A 13,167-nucleotide genomic window follows, 5' to 3' on the forward strand; every position below is an offset into this window, starting at 1 on the left:
CTGTTATCAATGGCCACTCCTCTTATCCCATTCAACCAGGTACTTCGACCGCGGGTCATCACCCAGAAAACTAACTATTGCAGCTTCGGGTAGAAAAGCTAAATCTTTCAGGCTATGTCAAACTCCTCTGCAGCAGCCCTAAAATTTACTGTTGGATTTATTTCTTTATTTATTTATTTATTTATTTTCAAATACTGCAGCCCAATGCAGGTCTATCTCAGAAGTGGGGTACATACGGTAGAAAAGAATATGAGTAACATCTAAACAAGTTCTTCATCAGAACGAATCACAACACTTATCGCCACATTCTAAGCACAACCGGGTACTTAAATAAAAAAAGGCGAAATGTCATTCCAGTGCCTCCAAAAAATCTGACATATTTATTTCACGAACCGAACCTGGTAGTTCGTTCCAGTAGACAAGATTGTGTTAAAGATATAGATTGAGGCGTTGGTAGACACGGCTGCAGCGTTTTGCGTTATTACTAATGAACTCTGTGCTCGCTTTAAAGAAAAGCATGAACGCCGTATATTAAACCTCCCCTTCGGTGTGCCAATGCAGTTCTTGTTGAGCTTGTTGGGGTGTGCACTGTGCGAGTTTTCATCGACGGCATACTTCATCACATTGAGGCTCTCGTTCAGTTGCCATGTACCCACGTACTTATTTTAGGATGAGACTTAGTCACAACATCGGACGTGATACCTTGTCATCAGCGAGTCCTTCACTTGATAGACACACAATTTTCTTCTGATTACGCTAGCACATTGCATTTTGCCACGGTTTCCCATTGTTTTATTCCATCTGGCGACGCGACTGTTCTCGCATTGACGTCCAACACGATCGTTAATGGTGATGTGTTTCTCGCACCGTATGATTGGTGGTCTGTTATAATGGTAATTGGGCCTAGTTTGGCCGGATTTCATGACAGTAGTGCGTTTGTCATTGAGTGTAATACTACATCTAAGCCACTTGTTTTCTCCCAAGCTACCGTTGTGGCCTGTTTTGCTGACACCGAACCTCTTGCCCTGATGCCTCTTCACAAGGATGCACCATGGCCGCAAGCTACTAATGATGACCATGACTTTCCTTCAGCTTCTAGAGCAGCTGGACGAAGTTTTGACGTGTATATCAAACGCTGGCCTGCCACTAAATACGAAAACATTTTTTTCGCCAGAACGAATATCACAATTTTGGGCTTCTTTGTTAGTAGAGATGGCATTCACCCAGATCCTGACAAGGTAATTGCTGTGACACGCTTTAGAGGCAGTTACAAAGTTTTCTGAGCCTTACATCTTATTTTCGCTGTTTCATTCACGACTTCGCCTCTATTGTGTCGTCATTGCACAAGCTGCTGACGTCGGGCACTGCCTTCACTTTGACAACCGATTGTGACGTCGCTTTTGACACCCTAAATTCTGCGCTTACATCTGATCCCGCTCTGAGTCAGTTCCATGAGCATGCCCATACCGGCCTGCACATTGATGCTAGTGGCCCTAGCATCGGTGCCGTCGTCCTGCAATGTGACACAACAGACCGTAAACGACGACTATCTCGAGTTGTCGCTTCCGTCAGCTGGGCACTCACGAATGCTGAACGAAACTGCTCAATTACAGAACAAGAGTGCTTGACTGTTGTTTGGGCCATACATAATTTCCACCCATATTTTTATGGACGTCATTCTACAGTGATTACCAACCACCACATTTTGTGCTGGTTGTCATCACTGAAGAATTTGCCTGGACGCCTCGGCTGCTGGGTTTTCTGGCGGCAAGAGTACACAGCTGACGTTTATTTACAAACCTGGAAAAAAAATCACCAAGATGCTGACGCCCCATTTCATTGCCTGCCCCGCTGCGGTAGTGTAGTGGCTAAGGTACTCAACTGTTACCCGCAGGTTGCGAGATTGAATCCCGGCTGCGGCGGCTGCATTTTCGATTAAGGCGAAAGTTTCGTAGGCCCGTGTGCTCCGATTTGGTTGCACGTTAAAGAACCCCGGGTGGTCAAAATTTCCGGAGTCCTCCACTACGACGTCTGCCATAATTATATGGTCATTTTGGGACATCTAATTCTGCACATCAAATCATCCTATCTCGTTGCTCACTACCACTGCTGTCTTCATATATGTGGTTTAACGTTTCAAAATCACCATATGATTATGAGAGATGCCATAGTGCAAGGCTCCGGAAATTTTGACCGCCTGGGGTTATTTAACGTGCACCCAAATCTAAGCACACGCGCGTGCAGGATTTTCGCCTCTCTCAAATATTGAGAAAAATTCCAAGCACTTTTTTTAATGTTTTTGCAATATCAACACTTTTTGGGTCATGAGAGCTAAATCAGATGACTTGTATTTTACGAAAACCAAATTGTGCAGGACTTATGACAATAAAGTGGTAACTCAACGAACGAAATTGCTCCAATTTCTCTTTCTCTAAACCTTTCGAAAAACAGGCAGCACAGATACAGAGCGGTAATTTGAAAGATTATTCTTGTCGCCTTTTTTTTTAAATATTACTGTGACCTTTAGAATCTACAAGCCTCCAGGGAAAATGCATGTTGTCAAACAAAGATTAAAAATGTACTCTATGCAAGATGCAATTATGCCTACGACAAATTTCACGGGCGCTACTTGAATACCAATTATTTTATGGTCATTCTGTGACATTCACAATCAACGCTTTCTTCTTTCGCACATAAACTGACAATTCCACAACCCTACCCGAGCAGTTGATTCTGAGACTTCAGAAAGGTCGGCAACTTGTTCGGCTCATCACAGAAGCTAGTCAACAGGATCCAAAACAGCGTTACAGCTGTTTCCATCGCGACATCTTTTTTTTTATTCCGGCGAAGAAGTGCTCCTTTGGTCATCTGCTCGTGTTCTCGGATTGCGCGAAAAGTTTTACTTGCGACTTCTTGGTCCCTGCATTATTAACGAATGACATCCCCTGTAAACGGTGACACCTCCTGTTGAGGCTTCTTGTATATATATATAGATATATTAAGCGTGCGATACCTTACCCCCTCAAAAACTGCAACTGGGCCTCGTGGAAATTGCTTGGATTGCTTGGGTCGAAAACTTCCAATAAACATTATAATCAATGTAGCACTATCCTTACCTATAGCGAATGCCGCTAAATGAATTTGATTATTTCATTTTGGCTGTACACGTAAATGTGGCCGCAAGTAGAATATAACAAATGTCATTGTAACACTGCATCGCAGGTATTTTTCCGCGAGCCTATAAGAATGGCGGTCATTCTAGGTTTGCCAACTTCCTTGTAATGACTTTCATGAACAGATTCCTTAAAAGCGATTCGAAACGGGTTCTTGGCGCAGCCCCGTACAAGCGGCAACCTCTACTCTGCTCGGTGTCCGAGACGGCTACGGTGGCTTCAATGTACCCGGGCGACAACCTATGTGACATCATTATGTACACGCACGTTCGCGTGGACCAAGGCACCATTGCGTCTGTTGACGAGGCGGATAGCTACACGACGTTCACCACGGTCTGCTCCACGGTATATTCCACGACAAGCTGTGGTATCTCCTTCGACGCGCGGTAAGTGAGCCTTCTTGAGAACCAAGGCCGGCGAGATTATCGGCGTGTCTACAGGGTTGTCCTTCTTTCACGAGTAGTGAAGTTCTACTGCAGCGCACTCACGCCCCCTCCCCCTTCGCACACACATACACATTTTTTAGTGTCATAAAGGTAAAAATCTTCACATCGGGTAAAAAAGAACGCCAGGTCTGCGCGACAAAGCTGCTCACAGCAAAAGCTTGGATCAACTGCACTTACAGAACTTGTTCTAAACTCTTCTGAGGCTCCTAATCCGGGCAAGGTACGTACTTCACTATAAATCATATTTGTCAAGTTGGGAAGAACCGATGACGTCATTAGCTGTCATTCCGTGGAGGAGTGAGGTCCCTCTTTACAATTATAAGGCACTATGGGCACATCGTTGATACTAATGCTGATGACGACGGTGAATTACGGTTGAGCCTTTTCCAATAAGTTGGAAGGGTTCAGTGACAAACTAGTTACAAAATTCGCGTTCTCTGTCGCCAGGTTGTTATTTTACTGTTCTATCACGCTACATTACACATGGTAATGTGGTCACTTTTCGACATGACGCCGGTATAGGGTCTTTTTCCGAAGGAGCTTCGAGCACAAGCATGACCTTATGGTAGAATATAGGCTGCAAGAGGCAGTACCACGGGCGGATCCAGCCGCTTATATTGGAGGCAAGAGGGGGATCGTCCCTTGAAGTTAAGCTTTAGAGAGGGAGGGCAGTCCTAACTCTCTTGTACTTAGTTGTGTTGCTATCGCTACAAGCGCCCCATCATGGCATAATTCTATTAACTCTCGCAGTGGTCACACTCGTTTGCCCTTATCGTCGATGAATTGGACGGCAGGTACTGAAAAGAGAGGTGGGGAGTACTGCCACAAGTATTAGGAGGGGGCGATCGCCCTTACCGCATCTCCCCCTGTAGTACCCGCCTCTGGGCAGGACCAATGTTGTTTAATTTATTTTTCGTGCGTAAGTTGTTACGCACACCGGCGGCGGTGGCGGACTACTACGGCGCCGAAATCGGCCGTCATGGTCTCATAACAGGTCTCGCTGTAAAGTGAGAAACGGAAATTTTCGGTGCCTCTGACATTAGCCTGTCCATGGTACCCAGCTTTCGATTGATTGATTGATTGATTGATTGATTGATATGTGAGTTTTAATGTCCCAAAACCGCCATATGATTATGAGAGACGCCGTAGTGAAGGGCTGCGGAAATTTCGACCACCTGGGGTTCTTCAACGTGCACCCAAATCTGAGCACACGGGCCTACAACATTTCCGCCTCCATCGGAAATGCAGCTGCCGCAGCCGGGAATCAAACCCGCGACCTGCGGGTCAGCAGCCGAGTACCTTAGCCACTAGACCTATATCTTCTAGTGCTGTATACCTAAAATTGATTGATTGATATGTGGGGTTCATGTCACAAAACCACCATATGATTATGAGAGACGCCGTAGTGGTGGACTCTGGAAATTTCAACTACCTGGGTTTTTTTAACGTGCACCCAAATATGAGTGCATGGGCCTGCGGAACTTTCGTCTCTATCGAAAATGCAGCCGCGGCAGCCACGTTTCGATCCCGCGACCTGAAGGTCAGGATCCGAGTGCCTTAGCCACTAGACCACTGCGGCGAGGCATATACCTCGAACGCTACCTCACCAAGCTACCCAACTTTTAATGCTGTTGCTAGTCACAAAACACCTGGCTTCACGTAGCCCACGGTCCCTTGAATTCGTCACTAACAGCGTCGTAGATTTCCACATTATCATGGGGGAGGCAGCCAATAAGAGAAAAAGAGGGGGAAAACAGCGAACAGGCGTCATCAATTACAATCTGCCGCCTATATCGTTCCCAGGTTCCTACTCTTGACTGCTGAAGCAGAGGAAAAGCGGAGGGCCGCCGAGCTATTTCCCGCGTTGGTGTAGACGAGGAGGAGGAGGTAAGACTTTATTAGACCAAGGGATTTGGGCACTTACGTTCCAGGGTCCCCGCACGACCCCACTGCGCTATGCGTTCATGAGTTCATGCAGTTCCATGACGTGGGAGGCCCGGTCAGTGGCGATTTTCTGCTTGGCCGGGTCCGTCGAGCGCAGCAAGGTCTCCCATTCCTCCCATGTGGTCAGTGGCTCCGGGCCCCGCGGGGGAGGGTCCGCCGGGCATTCCATGAGAATGTGGGTAAGGGTAGCGTGGGGGTAAGTGCATTGAGCACAGGACGGGGCGTACGCTCCCGGGTAAATGCGGGAAAGAAAATAGGGGGAGGGAAGGGTGCGGGTCTGAAGGCGACGCCATAACATTTGGTGAAAATTTTTGAGGGATCGGTGGGGTGGTGGGTATAGCTGGCGTTCGGCGCGATATGACTGGGTCATCTCGTTGAACGAATGCATGCGCTCCCTGGAAGAGCCCGACTCCGATTCTGCCGCCGCCCGGTTGATGAGACCTCGAGCGTGGTCCTTGGCGGCTTCGTTGCCGGGATCTCCAGAGTGCGCAGGCACCCAGATCAGCTCCACATGGCGGGCCGGGTTTTTGGTGGGCGAGCTTAGAATTCTGAAAGCGCTCTCGTGGACTCGTCCTTGCGCGAAATTTAGGATCGCAATTTTCGAGTCGGAAAGGACGTACCGGGCATCAGTGTGAGATCTATCAGGAAGCGTTGGAGGAATTAAAATACACATAAGAAAAAATGCAGTCCGCATTCCCATTACTGTCGTACCTGTTATCGGCACAATCTAGGCAAAACTGCCCCAACGAAAATTTCTTGAAGGGCTAGTTGGTACTTGTCTGGGTGTACACCGAGTAAGAAACGGGGTCGAAGCATAAGTCGGTGTCGTTTGTGTCTTCTTTGTTCTAGTTTCTTAGCGCTCTAAATACTCAGTACATATAAAAACTGTGCCGTTGGTTTTGCGGTGGTGGCCTATGAAAAAATCAAATGCGGCATGGTAGGAAGAGGGCTGGGGAGTCAGTCACAAAATATTTGCAGGCTTCTAGCTCTAAATATTGTTAGAACAACAATCACGCCTCATCTTACCAGTAATCTGCGGCAGGGCTCAGCAAGCCTAGGGACTGGTTGTTTCGCGAGACTCTCACTGGCACCTTGTGGAATTTCCACACTCAGAAAAGGTTTAGAGACAAACTTCATTTCAAAGAAGCAGGAATGAAATCGCTTCGTTTGTTCGCTTCTGTATGGACTGTTCTTAGAACCGTCACCGGGAAAGCATACAATTGCGGTCATCGACTCATATGTATTTTGCATATAGGTACATGCATGACCTCACTCTCTCGAGTACGCAAATATTTATTCCATGTCAGAGGGCTGTTAGAGTCAATTGCAAAGATGTGTGAGAGCTCATTCTCTTCATTCCCAGCTTCGCAGATCCCTCGTATTTCACGACCAAAGTATCCGAGCAGCTCGCCCAGCTTCGACAGAAGAACGTCGTTCACTTGGGAATCCTCAACATGTATGACTACTCCTCCAGAGTCAAGCACTACGCACCCTTAACAGAGTCAGCTCTCGAAGTAAGACACCTTCTTTAACACCCATAGTTTTGGCATTGTTTGCGACGTGACATATTTAAACGATTTTATTCGTGAGTAGTGGCAAGTGAAGGGCATTAAGTTTGAACAATAAGTCGGGTCAGATTGGTGAATGGTACTCCGAGAACTTAAGTTTTGTTTATTTCACAACTATACATTTATTACTAGAGTAAAATGGGAAGGCCTGAGTCTCAATAATAAATCTCGTGCTGAAACTTCTGCATTTAGCGTTACGTATTCCATTGCGAAGTTTTCGTGTTTTGGTGATACTGGCTCGATAAAATTTCATGATACGTGGCGTGTTAACTTAGATGTTAATCTGAGTCTGATCAGATAACAATGTTGCACATGTTTATTGATTGGGAAAAACCTATGACGTATCAGACATCTATGACGTCATGGCGTTCGATACGGCCATTTGAAAATGGCGTCTTTATGCACAATTCATTTAATGCGTTTTATCGCTTACTAGTTTTCTCGTGAGAGGAGGGGTGGTTTTAGTGTTGCGAAATCGTTATCTTCTAATACGCTAAAAGTCATTTTTCTCTTTCAATTTTTCGTTACAATAAAGTGTGGCCAATGAAAAGAACACACACGTATTATTAACGTCTTACAGCAACTACAGAAGAAAATACTTTTAAGGGGAGAACGGAAAACTCCCTTAGTACCACAATCATTATGCTTTTTTAGCATGTTAAAGGGATCAGCAACCTTTTTTATGGTGCCTAACTTTTTTTTAACGCGAAGAAAATTTTACCCATCAGTGAGTCAGATTCCGTAACGGTAAAGTATAAAACACCGCGCATTATTTTTAATTAGAGTTCTTATATTTGCAGCAAATAAGTCGTATGCTCACACGCTGCAAACAGTGAGTGCTCGGGCGGTTCGTGTTTGAGCGCGGTGCCCTACTGCGCATGCTTGCACTCCGCGCGCATGCGCAACAGCTTGACTTGGTGCACTGGCGGCCATGACGACAGCGCTGCTTTTCGCGATGCCAGTTTTTTTACAGCACGAAATTGAGCGGAGATGGCTCATAATGAACGTAGTAATAATAAACTTTCAGGACTGGCACGCACGACAGCATCACACTACGCACCCACGTTCAGCAAAGTCATGGACTCCGTATTCCATGAGCCAGCTTCAATGTTCTTCCGCTAGGCTGTACAACAAAACGGTTTTTGGTAACTTTAAGAGTGATATTAAATATATAAATCCTGGTCTCAACGCGCAAGGAATGCTGGAATATTTCGCTATATTTTATGCTTTCTACAGTTATGTATATGTGACGTCCCCGCAAACACGGACTGATCCCCGCTCCTTTCGAGATGTGTGCGCTCGTTTCTCAAACCCACGCATAAAGGGCATTCCGGAGTTAAGTACCAGAAGGATTATTTCGACTATTCTCACGGGCTCCCCCGCGCAAACACGAGGATCGGGTGGCGCCTTGTCGTCTACAGACCGTGTGACAGCGTACGGTGGAGATAATCGGCGCGCTCCCTTCAGATCTGTGGCATGGGGGAGCAGCAGAACACCTTTTGTTGGTTCGGGGAATGCAACCTTTGCGGCAAGCGCCAGTGCCGGGTCCAGTATGCCTTTCCGTCAACCTCCGTGGCTCCAGGACTTATTACTGCGTTCTGCGTGGATGGCCGCCCGCGGCGGTGAACGACGAAGAAGCGGCGGCTACGGAGAATTTGGCGGGCGACACCGAGCTGCATGAAAACGTTGAGACTTGGTCTAGACATCGGCTCGCCAAGTGCCGAAAGCATCGGGACCATTGTTCGCCCGTAATTAAAGTGTCTTCGGACGGCTCGCCCATCACTCTCCCTGAGGCTTGAGTTTGTACATCGTTACTTGCTCGGCTTTGTTTGGGAGAGGGTTTTCTACTGGTGTAGGCCGCGGGGGCGGCCGCCGAAGAGGATACACTCGGACTGAGAAGAAAAGATATGCCGCGTGGAGTGGCGGACTGGTTTGGTGCCCTGGCAGGGCGGAGTCGGGTCCTACAAAAAGGGGACTATGAGACGAGCTTGGGGGTCCGAGATACGATGTGAAAAGTCGGAGAGAGACGGAGCGTTGAGATTGAGATGGTAGAAAGACAGAATGGAAAAGGAAGATAACGGTGCGAAGAGATAGCAATGAGAATCGATAAGATTATGACTGAGGCAGAGATGATATGACGAGGAATGAAAGTTAGAGATGAGAAACGAGGAAGCGAGTGATTGCGGGACGTTATGAAAGAAGATTAAGATGGAGATCGCCGAAAGAGACAACGAAGACGACGAAGACGATGAAGACTGACAAGACGGACCATTCGTGAGACGAACTTTATGCACCTTATTTAGAATAGCTTTGCGCGAAAGGGAGGTGGCCTATTGAGACACGGCGCGGTTTTGTTACTTATCACTTTATCATTTGTGTCGTCGTGTACTTTGTATTGAGGCACCCTTGTATTGTCACAGCTACTTAACTTATGTATCCGGTTTTGCGTGTCGCGAGTATTTGCTGATGTGTTACAATTTCGTGTAACAGAGATGTCGTTCAAGGACAGTATGTGTGTACGCCACTTGCACTCGCTATTAAATTTAATGAATCAGTAATCAGAAACAGGTCGTAGCGTCTCTTATTTCCCGGCCCCAGCACGAATACCTGTATGAGGAAAGTGATTGAGACACGTAGCCAAGAGGGACCCGGATAGAAGAAGGGTTGAGTGTTCTTCCCTCTCTTTGGCAATGGGTGGCGTAGCGGGGGACGTCTCATATACTACGATCTAATTGCATGTTCTAGCTATAGTTATCGGTCCCTTTGAAGCAAGTTGCGGCAAAGGTGAATGTTCATACATTTCTATATATTGAACAACACTTCATCTCCTCCTTCGACTTGGTTGTGCGAACTTTTGTGGTCTATTCCGTTATATTGTATTTTATTTCTATTTTGTCATCTGTGCGCGATAATTTATTCAAATATACTAGAACTATTTTTTGTCTTGCAGGCTCACGTTTCAGGCTTGCAGGTTCGGTTTAACTTTTAGGGTGTTTTTTTTTCATTTTTGCAGTTACGATTTTTTATGTTATGAAGTTGTTTTTGCTGTTCCAAATGTTGAATGCGAATCTTACTGTAACTTGCTCTAAGGCAAACCTGTCCCGGAGGAGGTGCTAAAAGCTTCAGAGGGGAACGGGAGCCTACTGAGAAGAAGAAATAAAAAAAGACGAAGAACTTGTCTTTTGCAATACAGTCGTGATGTACACGTTCGGAGGATGCATAAGGAACACTGTTTCATTACTTTTCTATCATCTTGTGTGAAGCATTCTCTTAATCAAATCGAGAGATTCTGAGAAAACAAAGTAGGCATATTTAGAACACCGTTGGTATTAGCTTGTAATGGCTTGGAGCCAAGTGACACTTTCAGGAAAACGTTCGTAAAAGAAAGCAATGCTATTTCCTTAAGGACTGCTTTGGGTACAAATCAAAGGGTCGTCGGTGCGACCAGGAAATGTTTTTCACAGTGCGTGCCTACGGTTGTGCGCAGCTGTACATTATTCTAACAATAGACTGTTGGACGAGTTTGGTAATTCTGCAGCCTTCTCCATTTTTCGCACATTTTTAGCGAACTTTTTATTCATCACATACGCACTATCAACAGTAAATGTTTGCGGGATGTTTGATCCACAACAAATGCGAGTTTCTTTTATAGCAGTGCCTAATGCTTGTAATCAAGCTGGTGACTGCATAGGTCGGAATTCCAAGTGCAGTGTGGAACACTTAATTCGAAGTGACATTCGCGGGCAAATCGGAAATTCAGCTTTACCGAACACTTCTTGTCCCGCAAACATTTGCTACTGATAGTACAGTCGCCGGAGGTGGTACCTGGGGTGGGCACAGGGTGGCTGGAGCTTCCCCAAATTTCACCTGTCCTCTTCGTTGCCTTCTCCCAGAGGTAACATAGTCATAACACAATGGCTAAGTCCTCCGCCTTGGTGCCTCTCTGAAGGAACTGATCCGGTAAAATAATCCTGGAGCCACCCCTGCCAGTCACGTTCAATACATCTTCCTACACACACACGCTCTTTGGGCTCAAAGTGGCGACAACGCTGCAAATAAGCATGTGTATGAAAAAAAAAGTTTATAAATGAAGCTGTTCAAGTTAACGGTACTTTATAAACCAATTTCGCGTTTGCTGGTTTTGTCGTTCAGCCTTGAGGTCATAAACCACAAACAGCGTGTTACAACTTTTATTGAGCGCGACTGTACATCTTCGAACAAAAAAGCTCGAGTGTTCCAATAACAGTTCTTATCTTTTTCTTTTTTTTTTTGTTGATATCAGAAAATGGCAGCGTTAAAGGGACCGACGTCGAGGATTATTTATGGCATCGGTTTTTTCTACTACAACGACAACAGCTCCTGGCAGAATCTGCAGGTTTTGGTCCTTGCGGCGACTGCAGCGTAAGTAGCATTTCGTGAGACTCATTTGTCTCACGACATTCATTTGAAATACATGCTGCAGCAAGATGGCGGGGAATGCGCGCATGCTGGCCATCATTATTTCAGTCCTTTATAGTGTACCTTATTGTTGCTATAATTCTGCAAAGATGATCGTGTGGGATAGTGAATAGGTTGAATGTTTTGATAAAAGCGCGTAATTTGTGGTTGAAAGCCGAATCAGGGGATTGCGTGCTCTAATACCACAATTTGCTGAAAACACACACCCGAATATTTTTGATAATCTGTGGATCATGAATGCGCAATTTAATTTGGTTGCATGGCTGTTCCTGAATTTCATAAACTAAAAATGCTGCTGTTGTGCTAGGAATCAAATAAGCGTCGTTAAACCTATGTGCCACTTCTTATGAACTAAACTAAACGCTTAAAAAAGTGAAAAATCAGTAGTGCAGTTCTAACTTCTATGCTCTATGCTAAACCATCACTAGCTTCAATGAAATATGCGAGAAATAGTAAGCCTTCTCTTTATCATTGCCTCAGGCTTAGTAAAAAGAACTGCTCTGACTCGTCACGTGTTATTAATTATGCCTACCTCGATTGTCCATAGTATAGTTGGAATCAGTTTGAAAGTATATTTATATGTTCATGTCTTCTCTTCGTTTCAATTATTGCTGTCCCATATTGGTGCTACAAGGAGTCCATAAGTATCTCTTGGGGTATGTTGCGCGTAGAATCATTGATATTTCGTGCTGGTATGTGCGTGCGCGTTTTCGGTCATAATTCGCTACATGCGTTTGTTTTATACACGGTTAACTGAAGATGTCACTGGTGTGTATCTGCCAGTGTGATCATGCCAAGTAATAGGTGGTGATTACTTGGTATGACAAGATAAGGCCGATTTGTGACTCTTGCTTATTTATGACCTGTTTCATTGCGAATAAATTGTTCATGCGACCTTGGCCAGTCGCACGTGGGCATGAGCTTTAACTCTACTAAAAATATGGTGACTATTGTGGTAGTAAAGTTTTTGTCATAGCATCCATAAGTAATAGTTTTGTGGAAATCTGATAGAAGCTTCACTCGTAAGCTCAGAGTAAGAGCGGACGTTCAGTGCGAGTTTGTCTACTCCGGACGAAAACGGAGGACAAGACGAAATCGCTCGTGGTCAATGCTAGCGTTTCAGTCGGCTAATCGGTTTGGGCATACGCCGTGTCCATGTCTAGCGTATATTTCGCCATTTGCTAATCTTATCAATACCCAAGATTTTTTTCAGCTCTGCTCTACACCAAGATTTGTATAAGTAGCTGCGCTACCGAGAGAAATCAGCTTTTGTTAGAGCATCGCGCGAAGCTCTTAAATTTATCACATCGTTCAAGATGAGGCGAAACTTGACTACTCTCTTAACTACCCAACGCAAGTTAATTTTTTTAAAGTACCGATGCCTCGATTGCGTAAAGACCAAGTGATTTCTTCACGACCGCATACTACAGATACATAAAGATAAAAAACTTCTTCAATCTCCATACAACACCACTACTCTGTACAAAAATGAATTCAGTACACTAATACTTGCGCTGACATCTCGAACACATGTAATTCTAACAACTGTACCTTCGTCTCCATTTTATTTTCTCTACA

The 13,167-nt window shown here is 45.3% G+C and overlaps 1 protein-coding gene across 1 annotated transcript in view; it reads left to right on the top strand.

Moving 5' to 3' along the window:
- LOC142765449 (uncharacterized) overlaps nucleotides 1-12,421 on the top strand; it is a 29,096-nt gene extending 16,675 nt beyond the window's left edge. The window contains exons 4-6 of the mRNA XM_075866483.1: nucleotides 3,337-3,559; nucleotides 6,927-7,077; nucleotides 11,414-12,421. Of these exons, the coding sequence (XP_075722598.1) occupies nucleotides 3,337-3,559; nucleotides 6,927-7,077; nucleotides 11,414-11,536 (497 nt within the window). The 3' untranslated portion in view covers nucleotides 11,537-12,421. The remainder of the gene's footprint in view (nucleotides 1-3,336; nucleotides 3,560-6,926; nucleotides 7,078-11,413) is intronic.
- Nucleotides 12,422-13,167: the final 746 nt, after the last annotated feature.

Source organism: Rhipicephalus microplus, chromosome 6, assembly GCF_043290135.1.
Source record: "Rhipicephalus microplus isolate Deutch F79 chromosome 6, USDA_Rmic, whole genome shotgun sequence".
NCBI classification, from domain to species: domain Eukaryota; kingdom Metazoa; phylum Arthropoda; class Arachnida; order Ixodida; family Ixodidae; genus Rhipicephalus; species Rhipicephalus microplus.